Genomic DNA, 17,287 nt, shown 5'->3' with positions numbered 1-17,287 from the left:
GCAATGAGCAGCGAGCTAATTTGGATGTGGCGGCACTCAGTTTCCACGGGATTTTTTTGAGGGCGCCGGGGAAGGGCGGAATAGAGCAGTAGTGGGGTGGTGTTTGGGTCGGTGTTTGGGAGGGTTTGCTAATGGTGTGTGTGCCAAGGGACGAGCGATCGCAGTCGACAGGGCGGAATCGAAATGGAAATGCAAAAAGCGCCTCCTGGATGCGAGTGGATACGGGAGGATGTGGCAAGAGGAGTGCTGGTTGGAGAGTGGATGTGAATTGTGGAGGTGGAGGTGGAAGTGGAAGTGAAAATGGAGGTGGAGGTGGAAGTAGTGGAGGTGGAGGTGGAAGTAGTGGAGGTGGAGGTGGTGGTGGAGTGGAGGTGGAGGCGGAGGCGGAAGTGGTGCTACGATTTTTGGCTGATTATTATTGACGGCGGGATAGGGATGAAAGAACGACCGGGGCTAGCGGGACGGACAGGCCAGGCAAGCAGACAAGCAGCAGGCGAGAAGGCAAGCAGGCGGCGGGTTAGTTATGGGCTGGCCAGTTGGGTGGTGGTGGATTTCTGGGCCAGTGCGACCCCAACCCAGAACTCGGGTGAACCGATTATCTTATACGAGCGAGCGAGGGAACGCGGACGGATCTGCCACAGAGGCCGAAGCGGGTGAAGGACGAACGGACTGTCCGCTAAAACGAATCGCAAATCCCTGCCCGGGCTGCCGCCAAAACAACATTTATTGTCGGTGCAAGGGAAGTGACACAAACGCGAGCATCTGGCAGATAGAGTACATCAAGTAGCTGAGGACCTGGGCACTCCAGACTCGAGAGTACGGTATGTAGGTGAGGAAGTACTTGGTTGCTGTACTCCGGGGGTGGCCGGTCGTTCGACTCGCGGCTCTGGGCGATGGGGGAGTTACCGGGTCAGTGGTCCTGGCTTGACAGCTTCGGCGTGGACGGCCAGATGAGGCGGGGCAAGGCGGGGCGGGGTGAAGCGGCGGTTTCAGCGAGTAAGTCTGGCTGACTGACTGGCTGGTGTCTGTGGGGCGGGGAGGCGCGGGGGCGGAATGGCAGGTGTCACTGCGATAGGCTGGCGACGATATATCTCCAGGCCGGCACTGACGATCACCGACGGAGCTGGGACGATTGTGGCGCAATTCGACAGGGCGAGATGGGTTTCTCGGAAACGACGACGGACAGCGATGACGACGAGACGGCCGCCTTAACCTTGAATCGGGGGGTGATCCGTTCCGAATTGATTGATATCAGCTCTGCTTGCTGTAAGCTTTTTTCTTTGTGAGACGGTTTCGGGCCTTCTGACACGTGAACTTGGCCACACACACGCACTGTCTCTCTTTCACATATCCACACATCACACACAACACACACGCCGAGTGCGTGTACAGCACACTACGTCAATCGAAGCCCGCCTGCCCGCCTCACTCATCGACACGACACGGCAAGCTAAACATGACGAATACCATTGTCGGCGATCACCGACAACGAGAAGAAGAAGCTAGCAAACAAGCATCGGCGGACTGGGACGCAAGCTCGGCGCCGACAGCGGAGTCGAATGCTCGATGTATACCTGCAAGTAGAGTCGAGCATCTACTCCAATCTAGCACTTCAATCTACTCCGACAATCCACCTAGAGTACCTACCGAGCAGTCACGGTACCTGCCCCGACGTTGATCACTCGATCGGAGCAAAGTCCGAGCGAATAGCCATCGCCGCGGCTGTCGGAAGCAGCAACAGTGTGGATCGGCGCCGACTACTGCTCCTTCGGAATTCCGCGAGTGAGGCTCACTCCCGAGACAGACAGAGCTCGGGCGCTGTCCTGGGCCCCTGGCGTTGCGTTTAGCCAAGCCCCTCCCCTCCCCTCCCCCCCCACACCCGACACCAAAGTTCAAACGGCGGCGGCGGCGACTCGAACAAGAAAGGAAGGACCCTGGATATATGCCCGACTAATGCATAGCAACCGTCCATACATACGGTAGCATAGGTACTCCGTGTCTACCGTACCGTATCTCGCAATTTATAGCGCGCGCTGCCCTCGATCACGAAGAATGCCATGCTGACGTTCGTTCCTGCGGAGATCGATTGTCACTCAGTCAGCCGACCGACCGGCAACCCCGGCGAATAGGTAATATTCGTTGCCCGCGTCGATCATTCGGCCTGACTACCCTCGACGTTAGTACCGTACTCTACGCCTGTCATCACAGGAATCCCATCTAGAGTATCTACCGAACAGAAGGGAAAAAAAGAAGAAGGAAAAAAAAAGTGCAGCAGGTTCAGCAGGCGCAGTTATCTATAAATGTCCCTTGGCGGCATTTATTCTCGCGGGGGATCTCGTCTTTTCGTTTCGTTTCGTTTCCCATCTCACCGCATCACCGGGTGTCGGGGGTCTACATACATTTTAAGTACCTACCTATCCACCACCAAAGAGAAAAAACGTATGGATCGATGGGATCGATAGATGGCTGGCTGGATGGCTGGATGTACGGATGGATGGCCAGTTTCTTTACCTCTGTTCTCCGGAGTCTGGATGCGTTGCGTGCCTGACCTACTCTACTCTACTTTACCTGCCTGCCTACTCACCCTGCCCTGCCTGCCCTGCCCTGCCCGGCTGGCACCCCCTGCGATGTGGCGTGATTCTTCTTCTACCGGCGCCTGTCAGTTTCGGATTGTGGGAAGTGGTCTGATCTTTTTTTATTTTTATTTTTTTTTGCTTGCCGTCGTCAACAGTCGACAGTCGACACCTGAGCAATGGGCAATGGGCAATGGGCATCGAACCGAATTCCTAGTGGATGGTGCACTCGATGGATGGAGCCTGGAGGGGAGGGGAGGGGTTTTTTCGGAGCGTTTTTTTTTTACATACGGGGTTTTTTTTTACCCGTGCCACGGTGGTGGTTTGCTATGCTATGCTATGTACTAGTAAGCTAAGTGATTCGATTCGACTGGAGAAGGATGGGGAAGGGGAGAAGGAAGGGGCAGGGCGAGGGGGAGGGCGAGGGGTATCCGCTGCTGCTGCTGCTCGACCTGCCCCGCGGGTGCATTTGAAGATGCGGTGGTTTTTGATGCTGACCCTTTCCCCCAGGGGAGTGTACAATCCGCCGTGGATTTGATACGGTAGGTCGGCTCCCCTCTATTGACACATCCGTCTGCCACGGAATGGGGAGGGATTGCGGCTGTAGGTATTCGTGCTGATGATGCGTTTATCGGAACACTCTACTCACAGCATTGCATCGCAATCGATAGGCTTTTCAGCCGTACATATGTAACTATGATACTACCTACATGCCGTACGGTATTGCACGAGGCAGTCGGTCTGGATGTATGTAGGTGGAAAACGTGGGCCTGGTATCTGGTCTCCGGTGTCTGGCCGGCGACCATCCATCCATCCAGATATATTTCCCCTCTAACCTCCTCCTCTTCCTCCTCCGATGTCCGTCTGTCTGTCTGTTTGTTGATCGTTACCTATCTTTCCATCCATCCATCTAATTGCCCACGGATATCCCACGGGTATCCCATCTCGGTCCAGTCCAACCTTTTACACACACTCTCTCCGATTCGTCACATCACATCACATTACAGCACCAGAAAGGGGTCTGTTGGGCTGAGAGAAGGCATGAAGGAAGGGAAAAAAACAAAACAAAGGGCCACATCCCTCGTATCGTGTCGTATCCAGCGGAGATGTACATACTATGGACTGGTATATAGACCTGCTGGAATATAGACTGGAATATACAGTAGCTTCTAGAGTATTCTTAACGTACCTACCAACTCTCCTGTGTACTCTACCACATGGGCGGGGGCCCGCCCCCACATTGTAGTTACATATACCTGGTGCAGACTCCAAAGTTCTGTGTTGGCAGCCTTAGACAAATACCGTAGATCCCAGCTCTTTCAAGTTTCCCGAAAGCTGGAGCTGGAGTTGGAGCTGAACGTTAGAGACTGATATGGACTAACTACAGTTGAGCCCCGAGCCCCGAGCCCCGAGCCCTACCGTACTGCAGTCTGTAGTGACCAGTGACCACTGACCAGTAACCAGCCAGCGGGGTGCCGCCGTGCCGTTGTGCCGGATCTTCCATTCCCTTCCTTCATGCCTTCCTACATGCGGCCCAGTCTCCGGGTTCATGTACAGCCCAAGCCCGGGTTCAGGTGAGAGTGAGAGTGAGATGTAGGTACGCAGAGCAGCTAGCCGTAGGCATGGGTTGTAGTGGGTAGAGGTTGATGTGGTAGAGGTTTGGATCTGTCCAGTGCCGGGGAAGCAAAGCCTGCCTGGGAGTTGGGACTACCGTCCGGGATCGGGTTGTTTACGTATCAGTCCGGTGATCTTGGGTCTCGGGTGTTGCGGGTGATGCGGGGCGCTCGTGAATGGTCAAAACTTAAGACGCTGTTAGCTATAGGCCTGCGCTGGTATAGGTGGTATAGGTAGTAGTAATGGTAGGTGATATTCGTGCTCGTCAGTCGGCAATCTGATGCCGTTGCAGTTACCTTTACTATCCTGCAAAATCCGGGTCGATACTGTAGGTATCGGCACACGGCACACCGCCGAGGCCGAGGCCGAAGCGGACGAAGCGGACCAGTCACCACATTATTCATAGGAATGTACGAAATACCGGTATGTACGAAATATGTACGAAATGCCGATAGGTATAGGCTAGATATGGGCTATGGGCTATAAAAGCTAGAGTCTGAAGGGCAGTACAGGCACCACAGAGATGACGGGACGAGACTGGGACGGGACGGGGATGGGGACTCGGGGAGCGTACCTACCGTCTGTTGGTTGGCATCCATTCAAGAACGAACGAAACGAACCGTGCTAAGCGTCATATAAGATATATCACATGAGTACCTACGGTACGGTATATGAGCACTGGGCCGAGACTCCACATGGAGAGACGGGAGAGACGGGAGAGACGAAAAGGCACGGGTTCGCCCCCTAACGGGGGATGAAGGATGTGGGATGGAGGAAAGGTGTCTTCCCGACCCGGTCGCTGAGAATACCGGCCCAAGTTGTGCTACCATTGTTTAGCCACACCCATCACTCCCATCACTCCCATCACTCGCACCCAGGCGGCTGCATGTAATATTTCGCCCTACCTACTACTTTACACACTCCACGCCTACCTGGGTAGGTGATCGTTTTTTTCTTCTTTCCCCCCGCAGTGTGACTGTGTGAGTCGTCCATTCGGGCCGCCTGTCTTTCAGTTCCAGTTTCAGTTTTGTGTTTGCTGGTTCTGGTTCATAACAACTCATACCTAATGGATATTGGACAAACGGGGAGCTTGGAGGGCATTACGAAATGGCAAAACTTGATTTTCGGCCGTTCCGCGGCTGGCTTACTGGCGTCATATTCATTCATCTATCCAGCCATCCAGTGGACTTGACGATGGACTGGGTTGGACGATGGACTGGACTGATGGACTGGACTTGACGATGGACTGGGCTCGACGATGGACTGGACTTGACGATGACTGGACTGGACTTGGTGATAGATAGACCGGACGATAGATAGGCACCCCCTTCACCTTCCGTCACCTTCGTCTACGAACCTGCAGACCTGCGGTAAGGCTGAGTTGATACAGTATTCACATGTCAAAACCTCAAAACCTCAAAACCTCCACACCGCAGCAGTAGTGGTGGGGTTATACATCTGCACCATCTATCTGCCGCAGAACCCGCAGGATCTACACACCATACAGATGACAGATGTTTATAAGGACATATAACGGACGGCATGGGCTCATCCTTCCATGCATCCATCCATCCGTCTATGGACTGCACGATAGAATGGAAGACAGACCGCATGATAAGCACCTCCGTCCCCTTTCGTCTTCGAACCTGCGAACCTGCAGACCTGCGGTAAGGTTGAGTTGATACAATATTCACATGTCAAAACCTCCACACTGCAGCACTGCAGCAGTAGTGGGTATAAATCTGCACCATCCATCTGCACTATCTGCCGCAGCACCCGCAGGATCTACAGATGTAAGGACATGTCACGAACGGCGTGGGCTCATACTTCCTAGATCTGATCCCACCCGTTAGCTTGCACACATAGTACCCTCCAGACCGCCTACCATCCTGGGACGCACATCGGCAATCCCAATATTCAAATCCTTCTTTTCAGGCTACCTCTCATGCAATATGAGGAGAGATGTCAGGACCAAACTCTCCTCATGCACCCACCGCGCGGTCAGCTCCTTCCCCATCCCCATCTCATGCCAAACCAGATACGGTACATCGTTCACGAACTTTCCACTCGAACCTGCATAATCTCATTGATAACTCTATGACAACTCCATGACAGCTCCTTCCTTTGGCCCACCCCATCCCAGCCAGCCAGTCACAGTCTTTACTCCATTCAGGGGGGCATTTTCGTCCCATAGCATCCATGCAGATCGCCCGTTGGCCCGTGGCCCGTGGGCCGCAGCCCTGGGGTGAAACACGGTGAACCACGGTCCAGGACTCCACGGACCACCGCCTCGTGTCGTGGGCCGGCATGACGTGATGCCGCGCCATGTTACAGCACCCCGCAGAACCTCGCCCCGTATATCCGCCCTTCCTCTTTCCTCCTGCCCTTCCCATATACCTTTTCCCGCACCCCGAGTTCGGTGCAAATCTACCTACTCACCTCTCCATATCCGTATCCGAGATTTCGAGGTATGCACTCTACACCTCACCTCGCCGGGTCCCCGAGTCCCCGTCCTGCCTGCCTGCGCCGTCCACTTGCGCCACGTACTTGCACTTACGTCCTCGTTGGACGTCTCTCCACCCAAGCCCAGCCCAGCCCAGCCCAGCCCAGCCCAGCCCAGCCCAGCCCAGCCCTCGCCAGCCCACCCGCTCGTTCCCGGACTGGGACGACCGAGACGGTATATAGGTAGATCTCTTCTTTTCCAGGTTTCGTCCTCGGTTGTCTGCCCATCCGGCGGTGTGAGCGAGACGTGATGGCGCCGGCGTGTAGGTGATGAACGAACGATGCCGTGCGGTGCGTGTGGTGCAATCGTACCATATGTACCATATGATACATCACACCACCGCAGACCACCACCACTCCATCCTTTCCATTCCATAGTACCACAGGTCCATAAATACGGATACAGTCCTCCTCCACCGGGCCGGCATAAGCTCATCGTACCCCGTACCATATCCTCGTACTGCCCCCCGCCCTCCCCGACATGGTAGGTGCATACCAGAAGTCATGCGACATCACACCACCGTGAGCGCACACACCTTCACACCTCATCATTCCACTGTGGGTGCACATGATATCACTCGTGTCACGTTACATTTCGCATCACTTCCACCTACGTACAGTGGGTATCCCTCCCTACCGGTGTGTATACTAGCATTACTATGGTCTAATCCGCATCGCACAAATCAACGAATTAAGAATCAATGAAGAAAGAAAAAAGAAAAAAGAAAAAAGTCTATTCCCCCCGCTCTCCCGCTCTCCCGCTCTCCTCCGCGGTGTACCGATATGTATAGTAGCAAAACCAAAGCAAGAGAATTCGAAAGCAAACTCCGAAAAGATGAGGCCTAATCCAATCCGATCCGATCTAATCCAAAACATGCATTTGACTCCGTGACACCTCATTGCAGAGCGCTACTTGTACACTGGTCTAAGAGTCTAAGACTTATACGCCGGCGGCGGCGGCGGCGGATTCTGTATTTCCGCCACCTTGGCCATGACCTTGGGGAAGTACTCTTGCACGAAGGATTCGCTGTCGTACACGTTAGGCCATGTGTGTGTGTGGGAGTGAAAGGAAGAAAGAAAGAAAGGACTTACCAGTAAAACGAATGATTGCTCCCGTGCTCAGACACCAGATTGTGCGCGAGTTCGTGACATATCGTGACCCACCAGTACGTGAACGCGTCTGCGGACCAGCGCTTCTCGGGCACCTGTTGGGCATGCAGCTGGAGGAAGAAGCTGACGTTGCAGAAGATGGAGCCCTGCATGTTGAAGGCGATGGTACTGCCCGTGGGATCGTAGAAGATGTGCAGGACCGAAGGGTTCATGGAGAAGACATCTGCATTGCTGCGGAGAAGTAGCGAAAACACGTTGATTGCGGCCGCATTGGTGCTGAGGAACGTGCGGCGCTGGGCTTGGTCTAGAGATTTGTGCACGTAGACACGCATTCCCGTGGGCGTTTGGATGGCGTATTCGATGTCTTGGCCTGGATTGCTATCGCAGAACGTGCCAACTTCTTTGACGTCGAACGTTTTGGGGGGAGCGAAGAGGGACTGCGAGGCGTGGTCCCGGCCGGATTGGATGGCTTGTTGCAGGTTGGCGGCAAGGCGGTGATGCTCCGTCGCCTTGTGTTGCTGGTTAACGACCCGCGTTTCTCGCTCCTTGCTAGGCTCGGAAGACTGGATCTGTGGTTGCTGCTGTTGCTGTTGCTCCTGCAAGAGTTTCGAGAACCTATTCATGTTCCTAGAAAAGAAGCTACCAGCTTCACCGGCGGGTTTCTGCGTGAAGGGGTGAGGTGGTGAATCATCTTGGAAGCCGCCAGGCATGAGCGCTCTATCCTTAACCGAAATCTGCTGCTGTTGTTGCTGCATCGAGAGACTCTTCTGTTCTTCCTGGAAACGTCTTTCCTGTTCCTCGAGGCCCTTGCGCTGAGCTTCCACTTGTTTTAATCGCGCCTGCTCCATCAATTGTGCTTCGGCCTGTTTCTTCGCCAGGATTCGTCCAACATTATAGCCGCGACGTTTGAGCGTCATCAAGTCTACACCAAAAGTAAGCATACGAGTCAACACATTGGCGCACTTAGAAACGTGTCTTACCATTGCTAAGCAAGCTCTCAAACAGTAACGCGCTATGAGGCTTCGGCTTCTGCAGAATCAACCGCACCAATGCAAGGGCAATATCATAATACTCCATTTTTTGCGTGACAAACAGGGTATGCGACTTTCCAACCGATTTGTCGGGGGTATTGACCACGGCAGCAGTTCGATTCACGTCACGGGACGTTTTAGGTCCTTCTTTGTGTCGGAATGTCATCTTGTACCTGATAAATTCTACCCCTTGGATGATCAAGTTGTTTTCTAGCCATCCAGCATCGCGCGATACGCCCTCGTTATTGCTATGCATGAAGAGACGTGCTCGTTCCATGACTAACTGCTGAAGATCGTTGATCTTCTTGGTCTGTGGCAGATTATTGCCTAGCACGACCCGCTTGTCGATGTTGGAAGAAAGAGTGGTTGATCCCAGTGCCTGCTTGCTGTAAGAGACTCGATTATGCAATTGAAGATATTCCTGGATCAACTTACCGTGTAGAATTTCTCGAGTGTGTCTTCCTCCGGAGCAACACACACTTCCGTCTTGAAAAGATGATAATTGGAGATATCATCGATGAGGTAGATATCCTCAGCCCTGAGAAGCACGAACTCTCGCATGCCCTCCTCCTCCTCATCCGCAGGCTGAGCAGATACCTTCTCTCCGTTCAACGAGATCGATCTGTACGCAGCCAGACAAGGACTGGCTTTCAACGCTCTGACGAGTTCCTTGTCCTTCTTGAGAATCGACCAGTCGTATGCAATGGTCGTGAGCATACTGAGATATCTGGTCTCGCTGCGGAAGACCTTGTAGAGGCGGTCGGGTTCCATCGCCAGACGATACGCAACTTCTACAGTCGTTGGTTCGGGCTTACTACCGCACTTCATCAAGAAAGCGTTTGCGGCGGTTCCGAAGTCGACAAAGTCGAATATGTCGCCGTATTTCTTCGAGGAATCTCCGCCGATGTAACAGATCCGAGGAGGAATATGTCTGAATCCGGTTTCCCCCTTTACCGGGACGATGGAAGAACTTCCAAGCTCAGTTGAAAGACTAACAGTGAGCTCCATCATCCGGTTTGCGAAATAGCTAAACTTCTCCTTTGCATCCTTCGGCCCGACGGGAGGGTGTCTCTTCAGGCGTGCCGAACACTCCTTGATATCAGGATCCTTTCTAACTCCGAACTTGGATGCGTGCTGCTGCAAGTCGCTCCGAAGGACATTGTAGCCCATAATCCCGCACTCGGAATTTGCATAGCATTCTGTCGGCCTGACCAGCTTCTCGCTATCATTCTGCAACGGCAGGAACGAAACAGGAGTGATGGAAATATAATTGGTATTGTAGTCGTTGTCATGGAAATAGTCAGTGAAATACCGCATTGCCTTTTCCCGAAGCTTCTTATCCGCACTCGCCGCCAGCCTGATGATGGTTTCCTCCGCAGGATATTTCCTCAAACCAAGTTTAAGTAGGAAAGCCGCCTCCTTGCTTCCGTTTCTCCATTCGCCGGGCCACTGGAGCACGGGAAGACCCAGTTCTCGCATCTTTGCCTGAGGCTCGTAGAGTTCTGAAACCTTGTACATCTTGGTCGAATCGGCAGGCTCCGCTTTGCACATTTCCATGTTGCAAAGTTTCCGAATATCCTCTTGAGGGATGTCTTCCGCAACGCTGGTAAGGTATCTGACAAGATCGACATGGCTCCATTTCTCGCCTTTGGCCGCAGTGCCTCCGCCCATCAACCGTTCGAAAACGAGCTTCAGCTCCACAGTTTTCCTCAATCCCAGAGCCGCCAAGAACTTTTCCTTGACGTTGCGAACTTCGTGGATAATGGGCAAATCCGCAAAAAGCTTGACAGTCGGGAAGTAAGCTTCTCTAGGCATTTTCATGCCCTGCCTTGTCGGAATACATGTCTTGTCCTTGAGGGCCTCAACCATTTGGGCTTTTTCGCTGACTGACAACTTGTCCCAGTTCTTGGAAACGATCCCGAGAACTGTATTAGCGAAAGCAGGAGAAAGCTCAAGGTTCTGTTCAACCGGCAGAGTAGAGGCCTGGCCTGCGACGTAGTACACCCAGTCAACAACTGGCAACTCCCTCCAGGTCAACCTCTCGAGTTCGGGAACCAAAAGTCTCTTAGTGAGAGCGAATGGCAGACAATGCGGCGGTAAAGGAACGTCAGGTGGAAGCTTGTTAGCGTTCACGTAGTACTTGACGTCGCCAAGCGAAACTGGCAGGCCGTTTTCCACCACTTCCCCTTTCTCATTCGTAAACGGCACCATAGCTATTGCTCCACTCAACAGCATCGAAGCTTGAAGATCATCCTTCTTACCAGTCTCAAGTTGGTGCGAGAGCCACTTCAAGAAGGCATGGGACTGCTCACTACCCAGCGGCTTTTCGGCCAGCGAGTTCTGGATATCATGGAAAGTGATTTCGGTGATGTAGCCGCCGCGTTCCAGCGTGTGTACAAACTCCGGCGCACCTTTCACAATCTTTGCCGGGAGGAAAGCCAGTCCTTCCAAGAAAGTAACTTCGTTGGCGAGGCGAACCTTACTACTAGGTAGCACTCCTCTTGTCGAAAGAAGCTCGATACTTGAGAGCGAACAGTTCCAGAACCCCTCCCTGATGTAGTCCCCGACATGGACAGACGGTGTGGAATCCTTAAACGTGAACTGTTGCAGGATATGAATGGCCTGGTCGTACATCTGCACCAAGTCCGCTGCTTTCAAACCGTCCGCACGCTTCCGCAGCATGTCCATTTCATCCCAGTAGAGGATGCGCGCCAAAATTCCAGCGGCCCGAAGCATCTCCGCATTCCAGGCCTTGATTATCTTGGCGTTGAGATCAATGTTCTCCCGCTCCACCGTGGGGATCACCGAGTGCGCCGCGATGTGAGCATTGATACCAGTGGTCTGATGCGTCGGAAAGCCGATGAATATCCTGCCGCTCTTGGTTGGTATTACTCCCGCAAAGATCTCGGAATCGCTCTGCGACGCATCCTGCTCATCCTTGGACATCGTGAGACACGATATTGTCGTTTTCTTCGGTGGCGGCTTTTTGGTGGCTCGTTCCAGCTCCTGCGCAAACTTCTTACCCACCTTAGGGAGAACGGTGGCTGTAGCTATTCGCAGGAATATGGAAACCGAGGTGTATTCTGCAAGGTTGGACATGTTGACGTGGCCATTCGCTGCCGGAGTCTCGGACCGACCAAACAAGAGCATCCGCGCAAACCCGGTTACAGTGACCTCCGCTGGTTTCTCGGGCTTGTAGTAGGTGACATTCATGTATTTGGCATCAATCTGCACGTTCGAGGTCTTTACACCCTCGATCTTCATGATCGTCTCCTTCGTAATTGTGTTGATAGTCTTCGGTATTGTCAGGATTGCAGGCGGTAGGACCTTCTTGTTCAACACGAGCATCTGGATATCGTTGATGTAGAGAGATATCTTCGCAAGGTTGACGAAGGTCAGAGAGGTGGAAAAAAATTGACAGAGCGTTCTGAGCTCTGGAAGTTCTCCAGGTTCTCGGTAGTCGAGGTAGAATGTCGTGAACCGGTCCACCTTGTCCATTGTGGCTCTCCGGGTGAATAGAGAGTTGCCTTTCCAATAGAACGCCATGGTTTGGTTTCCCGAAGAGACGAAGGGATCATCGGTATCTGCAAAGACACTGTAGAACCCGACACCGAACGCCCCGATCTATATTCACCCATGGAATTAGCAAGGCCTTGCGCATTCGGTGGATTCATCCTTCCACTCACCTTCTCCTCATCCGGGTTTCCCTCCGCAATCCTCTTGAGCCTCTGCCAGTCCTCCTCCCTGAATGCGTCACCATCATTCTTGACCACCAACCTCTTGACCTTTCCCTTCACCGTGCGCAGGAGGTCGTCGCCCGCCTCACCGCTGTGATCCTCAACATCGGTCGTATATCGCACCTCCACCGAAGTCGCGCCCGCATCCGCCGCGTTCTGTATCAGTTCTCGTAGGGTCGTGTTTTCGCTGGAGTATCGTGCGAGAACTTTGTCGATCAACGCGCGGGTGTTGACAGTGACAGCTTCCTCTTCTTGCGTTGAGCCCAGCGTCCGCGCGCGAAGCTCCTGGTAGTTTGCCATTATCGCCGGTGAAGCGCCAGAGGGAATGAGTGGTGAGAAGCGTAAAGATGAATGTGTGTTGGTCCTGAGGAGAGCTTTGAATGGTGACCTTCTATCTAACTGTTGGGCTGAGGGGCGAACGAAGGTGCCAGAAGAAGGTGGTGGCAAGGATAAGCTCCGATCACGTGGGATAGTTACCAGCAGCCTAGACTCGTAGAGTAGTTTGCACTAACCATGAGTTAGAATCGGTCATCCTGATGATCTACAGGTACCACAAGCATCATCCCGGGACTAGGTCCCGATTCCACCGTTCTCCGGGTCAAAGTATGTACATCCATACAATCCAGAAACTCTCAGACCACCCAAAACAGTACACACAATAAATAGATGCAGCGGAAAGAAGCATGTGGAGTTAAGCGCAAAGAATAGTTACAGTCACCGAAAGAAAAAGCAGAACGCAAAACACTAAAGCTGGTAGAACTATGTGGAGAAACGACACGATAACACCCCATTCACCGTCCGAACCCACAAGAACCCCACTTCCAATTGTTTTTTAATCAACAAAACTTTTTCCATGGCGCTGCAACGCGAACCAATAAGGTTCAATCTGTAACGAGAGGGGTTAGCAACACCTCGGGAGATCAAAGGGTAAAAACTGTACACCCTACGTTTCGCTAGAGAGCCATCTTCTTCAATGTGCCTGCGCGGGCAGTGAACTCCCCTCTTGCATCCGTCGATATCCAAATAGTACTGGCAGATCTTGATGGGCTTTCCCGCTTCGTCCTCGCGCTTCTCACGAGCTTCACGGGCGATCTGATCATAGCTCTTCTTGAGCTCCTTCTCTGGGATCCAATGACCCTTGGAGACATCCGGTTTCTTGGATCCTGGCGCCTCGTGAGAGAAGCGGCAATTCTCTCCATACTTGCAGCGGTTGTTCTTGGCGAAGAAGCGGCACAACTTTTTCTTCGGGAAAACATTGTCCTCTTCTTCGCTGGGGGAGATCTTTTCGAGGGACGTAACGTAGATCTTGGGCTTATCGTAGCCCATGCCAATGCGGTAATCCACGGTACAGCTTCCATCCTCGGCGCGCATCCAGTCGGGGATCTGGAGGAGTCCCATCCTCTCCATCCAGATAGGCACGTCGTAGGTTTGTCCGGGAAGATCGTCCCAGCCGCAGTTGTCGTCCATGCGGAGCTCGAGATCAAGGAAGTTCGGGACACGAGGCATTATGAGTTATGGCGGTTAGTCGTTATTTAGTTGCGGAATGGTGGGTTCGTAGGTAATAGAGTGAGCTGCGTCGTCGCGGCGTTGATTGTCATTCGTAGCTATGATCGATAGTAAAGTGAGCTGTGTCGTCGCGGCGTAGGTTTATCGTAGCTATGGTCGGTAGTGGGGTGAGCTGCGTTGTCGCGGCGTAGCTGGTTTTACGTAGCTACGGTCGGGTGTGGTTGTGGAAACAGTGTGCAACACTGTGGTGGGGCGGGTCGAAGCTCGTTTGTTGTTCCACGTGAAAGTCGGCGCTACTTACCCTGTATGCACGTCATGCAAGATGTCAAGGCGCTGAGTGAGCATGAATGGGCACTACCCTAAATCATGTTTTCGAAGCCCAATTCAACTAAATCCATATACCGGTATCAGGAACGAAATCAGAAGGATCCTTCATCTTGGAAAAAAAAGGCTGTGGTAGAAAGGACAGATTTATATTATTGAATCTAAACTGTGATTTAATAACGCTTCTAACTTACGCTTCTTCCCCAAAGGAGATTCTACACTCGATGATGCCGTAGTAACTCATAAGAGGTAATGTCTCAGGTCTGATTTTAAGGCTTGGCCCACATAAACAGGACGTGGGAAAACAAAAGTATTGGGTGTTTTCCGGAACACAATCTGTAGTTATTCCCGATGCGGGATGTCAATTGCCGGATAACGCAATAAAATATTACCTATTATGTGAGTTATTGCGATAGGCGCTGAAGCAGAGGCGGATTGGCGTCACCGGTGAGCACTGGAGAGAGGAGACCTTGTTGGACATGTGTTATGGAGGTAGGACCGAATGCAGACCCGATGCGGTCGTTGAACGTTGAATTTCTGTTCTTCCTGTCGTTGGTTGGTCCTCATACATCATCGACCGAGACCTCTGGTTCAATTGATCATGTTTTGTTTCTCGCCCGTTTTTGGATCTCTCAACACCTACTTGACGAGCCATGTGGTAAATGAGCAGCAATGATTTACGTGTCCGGACGTCCTCTTACTGTCGAGAGTGCTCATGTACGGCGCCGTTGGGTTGTATGGATGAAGTTGTTGAAACTAGGAGAAGAACTTAACTTGAATGATACGAGAAAGACGAGAAAGAAGACTGCTTATAAAAGGAAACGAGCTCGTGTACACAACGAGATGCAGCCTCAGACAGAGAATGCGACGATAGCTGGACTCGGGCTGGGGGCCTAAAGAGGCTTGTTCTGATGGGAAGCCAGGGACAATGAAGAAGCCACGAAGGCCATGAAGGCTGTATGCGACGATGCAAAAGGACAGAGAAAAGTGCCAGTGACACCGGAATAGGCAACAAGACGCAAAATATCCACAGAAGTCTCCAGTTCTGCACGAATCATGTGTAGATATTAATGGCATGTTTCTGCAGCTGGTAGATAGTATCGGTCGCATGCCATACATTTTTTATCCGCAGCTTTCTCCACCCCGGAGGGTATACCTACACGGCCGAATGGACGGCTTTGCGTGTGGGAGACCGTATTTGAGATCTGGTGTGAGCTCGAATAGGTAGTAACGAGCACTGGACGTCACGGTCTACTCATTCGCCGTAAGCTGAATAAGAGCTGCTGGGCGGAATGATGGTGGCGAAGCTGAGTTAGTGCCCCGGAACCAGTCTAGTATAAGTGGCGGTGATGTTTCTGTGGCTTGCACCTGTGGCTTAGGTTGAGGTATTGCTGTCCTCATCCCCATCGCGTAAGGTCAACTTCACCAACCCAACCTACTCTACGGTAATCCGACCCAATCACCGCCCGGGAAGAAGACATCCAGATTTCAAGAGCCAGCTTCGCTTCTCCTTCCTCGAAAAACCCTAGAATTTTGGAAGCGAATACATTCCAAAGTACACACTGACATACTCATTCAATATTTTCACGACATCCGGCTGCTCGAGAATGACCGTTTAACTTTCTCGGGAATCTGCGCACCCATCCCCCGGCAAAGCTCAAGATCTCAGCTTCCGCAACTCTGTCCTCTGCGCCCTCATACATAACCTCTCGTTAACTCGGCCAACGAAAGAACGGCGCATCCACCTACACGCATAACTAAATTGCCATGTCCGACGACGGCTCCGCCCAACAGGATCAACTCACACTACCACCACCACCAGAACCGCGGCCAGCGCCTCTCTCCCGGGCCGAGTCTGGCGCGCCCACCGCTTGTCACGTCGAAGACGTCACCCAGCCTTGTACGAATCCGCATTGCGGCGTCCATACATCTACCAACACTCCCGCGGTCTCCCGGGCAGTCTCGCATGTCAATCTGACAGCCTTGGCCGAGCAGCCATACAACAGCTACGGCCACGGTGACGGCGGGAGTACCGGCGGTGTGCCTGATGCCGGTCAGTTGCATGGTTCCTCGCCCCAATGCGCTGTGCCCTTCCTTTCACCACTCTTTCTCGAATAAAGCTTCCAGTGGGTCGTGTAGCTGACCAATCGCGTTGTGAGTTGCACAGAGTCTGAACTGCATCCGCAAATCGCAGCAGAGCAGGTTCTGCAGGAGGGTGTTCTGCGAGAGAACACACCGCCTGTAGTGACTGTTGCACCACCACCACAGGAAGATCACATACAAGAGCCGCCATCACCGTTGACATCGCCACCGCCGACTACAGACCAGGTTGAGACCGCCCCCGCAGCAATCACAGCTCTTGCACAACAGGATAGTTTGTCTGACGAACGCCCACCGCAGATTACACCTGGCACTACGCCATCACCGCCACCGGAAGAACAACAGCCGGAGCAAGAGAAGGAGGAAGCAACTCTCAACTGGAACTTTGATGACCCCGAGTCACTACAAGAGCACGTTTCCGGAGGCCCTGATCCCTTCGCACAGTTGCACAAGCAGGCGCCTGATCGATCGGCTTCGTTTCCATCCGTGCCCACGCCTGCGAATGCGGAACCGGACGAAGAGAGTTTGATGGCGATGATGGCTTCGGAAGTCGCAACGGAAACCAGAGGGCTATTTGATTCACCGGCAGTCGAGCAAGATGGTTTCTTCGGCACGGAGGCTGTTGCAGATGATGGGGACGACTTTTTTGCTAAGGTCGATCAACAGGATACATCCCTGACGCTGCCAATGGGGACTAGTAATATGGATGCTTTCGGACTTCAGAGACAGGATACTACGCAACAACGGTACGAAGAGGGTCTACCACTGGTCCAGGACGCGGAGTTGATTG

The 17,287-nt window shown here is 52.9% G+C and overlaps 3 protein-coding genes across 3 annotated transcripts; 1 reads left to right on the top strand and 2 right to left on the bottom strand.

Moving 5' to 3' along the window:
• Positions 1–2,980: 2,980 nt before the first annotated feature.
• Positions 2,981–3,745, top strand: BZA05DRAFT_392847 (uncharacterized protein). Its single transcript, XM_051483159.1, has one exon. The coding sequence runs from the start codon at positions 3,270–3,272 to the stop codon at positions 3,720–3,722; it is 453 nt and encodes a 150-aa protein (XP_051341320.1). The 5' UTR covers positions 2,981–3,269; the 3' UTR covers positions 3,723–3,745.
• Positions 3,746–7,352: 3,607 nt separating this feature from the next.
• Positions 7,353–13,045, bottom strand: BZA05DRAFT_392841 (uncharacterized protein). Its single transcript, XM_051483158.1, has 5 exons — positions 12,517–13,045; positions 9,266–12,454; positions 8,780–9,209; positions 7,782–8,721; positions 7,353–7,716 (listed from the first exon to the last, which is right to left on the bottom strand). The coding sequence occupies exons 1-5, from the start codon at positions 12,865–12,867 to the stop codon at positions 7,623–7,625; spliced, it is 5,004 nt and encodes a 1,667-aa protein (XP_051341319.1). The 5' UTR covers positions 12,868–13,045; the 3' UTR covers positions 7,353–7,622.
• On the bottom strand, positions 13,032–14,325 carry BZA05DRAFT_392840 (uncharacterized protein). Its single transcript, XM_051483157.1, has one exon. The coding sequence runs from the start codon at positions 14,071–14,073 to the stop codon at positions 13,327–13,329; it is 747 nt and encodes a 248-aa protein (XP_051341318.1). The 5' UTR covers positions 14,074–14,325; the 3' UTR covers positions 13,032–13,326.
• Between the last annotated feature and the right edge of the window lie 2,962 nt (positions 14,326–17,287).

The sequence above is a fragment of the Tricharina praecox genome, assembly GCF_024521635.1.
Source record: "Tricharina praecox strain CBS 144465 chromosome Unknown BZA05scaffold_7, whole genome shotgun sequence".
Taxonomy (NCBI): Eukaryota; Fungi; Ascomycota; class Pezizomycetes; order Pezizales; family Pyronemataceae; genus Tricharina; species Tricharina praecox.
Note: the sequence above shows the minus strand (reverse complement) of the source record. Positions and strands in the feature narration are given on the sequence as shown.

Coding starts and splice junctions, on each gene's coding strand:
- BZA05DRAFT_392847 (XM_051483159.1), top strand. CDS start 3,270: ATGATACTACCTACATGCCGTACGGTATTGCACGAGGCAGTCGGTCTG.
- BZA05DRAFT_392841 (XM_051483158.1), bottom strand. CDS start 12,867: ATGGCAAACTACCAGGAGCTTCGCGCGCGGACGCTGGGCTCAACGCAA. Junction 12,455..12,516: donor GAAACCCGGATGAGGAGAAG/GTGAGTGGAAGG, acceptor GGGTGAATATAG/ATCGGGGCGTTCGGTGTCGG. Junction 7,717..7,781: donor AGCAATCATTCGTTTTACTG/GTAAGTCCTTTC, acceptor CGTGTACGACAG/CGAATCCTTCGTGCAAGAGT.
- BZA05DRAFT_392840 (XM_051483157.1), bottom strand. CDS start 14,073: ATGCCTCGTGTCCCGAACTTCCTTGATCTCGAGCTCCGCATGGACGAC.